At 37.3% G+C, this 3260-nt stretch overlaps 1 protein-coding gene across 1 annotated transcript; it reads left to right on the top strand.

Annotated features, from left to right (window-relative positions):
• Positions 1-870: 870 nt before the first annotated feature.
• LOC143908255 (uncharacterized) lies at positions 871-2355 on the top strand. Its single transcript, XM_077425756.1, has one exon. The coding sequence runs from the start codon at positions 871-873 to the stop codon at positions 2023-2025; it is 1155 nt and encodes a 384-aa protein (XP_077281882.1). The 3' UTR covers positions 2026-2355.
• Positions 2356-3260: the final 905 nt, after the last annotated feature.

Raw genomic sequence — 3260 nt, 5'->3', positions numbered from 1 at the left:
ATTATAATAGAACACCTGGAAAAAATTTTTTTCGAAAAAAGTGGACGTTCTGTACAGGTACGTGAAGATATGAGAGCGTCCTTTTTCACATTATTCTATAAAATGAGAACCATGTGGCAAAAAGTCAATAGGACAGAGGGGATCTTTTTCAAAAACTACTAGAAATGGCTTAGTGAACCCGTATTCTTTCCACTACCTGCTATTTTTCAAAAGACACCGACCAAGAAAAGCGGTCGCCCTTCCTCGGAATTTGTGTCTTGCAGTGAAAGATCAAAACAAAGGAAGACCGAAGGAATTCGTACAACATCGACCTCAAGCGAAATGGCATATGCCACTCAAATGAGTTTACGATCTGCAGGACAGTTACACGCTTCGAAACTTGTGAAGGAAGCAGCACTGACGAGTCCAACGAGAGCTTTGCGGTATCGAAAAGCTTTCCAATCAACAACAGAAAGTACATTATCTGATGATGCTGCACTTTCCGTTTTGATAGAATGCAAATTATCCAAAAGTCAGTACCAAGGACTAAAATCAGTGAGCAAAGAAAATAATTGTAAATTGTATCCTCCTTACAAGAAAGTGATACAAGCAAAAAAACGTTGTTATCCACCTTGTACGGCTGTTAGTATCACAGAGAGTAGTGCAGAAGTCCATTTACAAGCTTTATTGGACCATACAGTCCAGCGTATTTTATTCCTCCAAAATGACGTAATTCGAAGTTTGACGCAAAGAAACGTAAATAATATGGACTTTATTTGTAAATGGGGTTGTGATGGAAGCTCTGGACAAAGTGAATACAAACAAACATTTATTGACGACAGCAAATCAGATGCGAATGTATTTCTTACTTCACTTGTGCCATTACAACTCATGTCTGTCGATCACGAATCGAAGGCACAAATCATGATTTGGAAAAACCCTAGGCCTTCACCTCCTCGATTTTGTAGACCGTTAAGACTACAATTTCTGCACGAAGACATAGAGTCGACAGTCAACGAAGCGCAATACATCGAAGAACAGATTAAAGCACTTGTTCCTTTTGAAACTGTCATAGATGGAAAGGAAATTTCGATTGTGTACAACATGGCATTTACAATGATCGGTGGTAAAGTGTGCAACGCATTGACATCTACGAAATCTGCGCAACATTGTTATTTGTGTGGAGCTACAAGTAAAGATTTTAATAACATTGATGCTATGTTACAAAAAGAGGTCGATGAAAATAATATAAAGTTTGGGTTGTCGACATTGCATGCGTGGATACGTTTTTTCGAATGCTGTTTGCATTTGTCCTACAGACTCGACATTAAAAAATGGCAAGTGCATTGTACGAAAGAGAAGCAGATGACAGAAGACCGCAAGAGAAATATTCAAAAGGGATTTCGTTTAAAATTGGGGCTAAACATCGATCGTCCAAAGCCAGGATACGGAAGTACCAATGATGGGAATACAGCTCGGCGCTTTTTTGAAAATTCGGCTGAGTCTGCTTCGATAATAGGATTGGACGAAGGTTTAATCAAACGCTTTCACGTAATTCTACAAGTTATTTCCAGTGGCCACAAGATAAATTGTGACAAATTTCAAGAATATGCGGTTGAAACTGCAAGAAAATTTGTCGAACTATACCCGTGGTATTATATGTTTACTACGGTGCATAAGCTATTAATTCATGGTCCACAAATAATAGCTCATGCATTATTACCAATCGGCCAGTTATCTGAAGATGCTCAAGAAGCTCGAAACAAAGATATTAAAAGATATCGTGAAGACTTCTCACGAAAATGTTCAAGAGCCAAAACAATGGAAGATATTTTCAATCGGCTTATGGTAACTTCTGATCCATACATCTCCAGCATCAGAAAACTGCCACAGAAGAAACTAAAAAATTTATCACGGGAAGCTGTAGAGCTATTACTCTCACCTACTGTTGCAACCAAAACCGAATCTGGAACTACGCTTGACACCGATTCGGAAGTTGATTCTGAATCTGGGGTGGATTCCTACACTGACAGTGATTCCGATTAATTATCCTTAGTAATATTTTTTGTCAAATAAATATATTTTATTTTTTAATGTATTAATTTAAACTAAATATAATTGTGTCTTTCTTACAGTGACTGTTGCAACCGAAACGGAATACGGCTCTACGATTGACACGATTTGGATCTACGATTCGGAAATTGATTCTGACGTAGATTTGATTCCGATTCTGACGCGGACTTAATTCTGATTCTGACGTGGATTCCGATTAATTATCTCCAGTAATGTTTTTAAATCATGTTTTATCTTTTGATCACTATCGTTCTAACATTATTTTATATACATATATATATATATTTGCTTAGTTGTGCTAGTATCGAGCCTATAATTTTTTCTGTATTAAAAAAATTTACATATTTTTCACACATGCGTTCACCATATTAAATGCCATTTTGCTTACAGTAATTTTGGCTTGAGATTTGTAATCAGCGACCTCAAAAACCCCTGCATACTAATTTTCATTAAAGTCTGATATCTTTTTTACATGTATGACCGCCATATTGGATCCGCCATTTTGTTCACAATAATTTTAACTTTGGATTTGTAATCAGCAACCTCGAAAACCATAGTATACCAATTTTTGCTCGATTCTAAGTTCATTTGAGGTTTTGGCCAGCTTTTCGGGATTTGGCCCCACTGTGCGACGTTAAAACTACTAATTTACACGAGTTACTGAACAACATAAATACAATAAAAGAAACACAATAAGAAGAGAACAATAAAAAATATAAAATAAATAAGAAAGTATACGAAATAGATTACATTGCTTATGGATACAGTATCAGATACATATCGCAGATATGCCAGAAATTTTACGATCTTGACTGCAGAAGTAAGTGCTTGTAAAATTTACTCTTAAAATCGCAAATAAATGAGGCATTACGGATGTCGGAGGGAATGTCATTCTACAGTTCGGCGGCTAAGGAGCAGAAGGAACGCTTAAAAGAATTCCGTGCGGCACGGAGGAAGACTAAGAGTGTCACACGAGGACCTTGTATCGTGCAAAGCAGAAACACTCCTAAACACGAAGTTACTGTAAATAACTTGCGGCTCTCTCCTCCGTAAAACAGAGAAGGTCAAGTTCCCCATGAAGTACAAACGGCGTGACACGATTCCCAACCAACCAAGTCTGTCCAAGTAGGGTGATATATGCTCATCTCATTTAGCATTGAATATGAAGCATGAAGCGGACACACTTATTGAAGGCTCTTTGCAGACGA

Source organism: Temnothorax americanus, unplaced genomic scaffold (assembly GCF_048541705.1).
Source record: "Temnothorax americanus isolate GAGA-0224 unplaced genomic scaffold, ASM4854170v1 Scaffold90, whole genome shotgun sequence".
In the NCBI taxonomy this organism is placed as follows: domain Eukaryota; kingdom Metazoa; phylum Arthropoda; class Insecta; order Hymenoptera; family Formicidae; genus Temnothorax; species Temnothorax americanus.
This window is presented reverse-complemented; position numbering and strand designations above follow the sequence as displayed.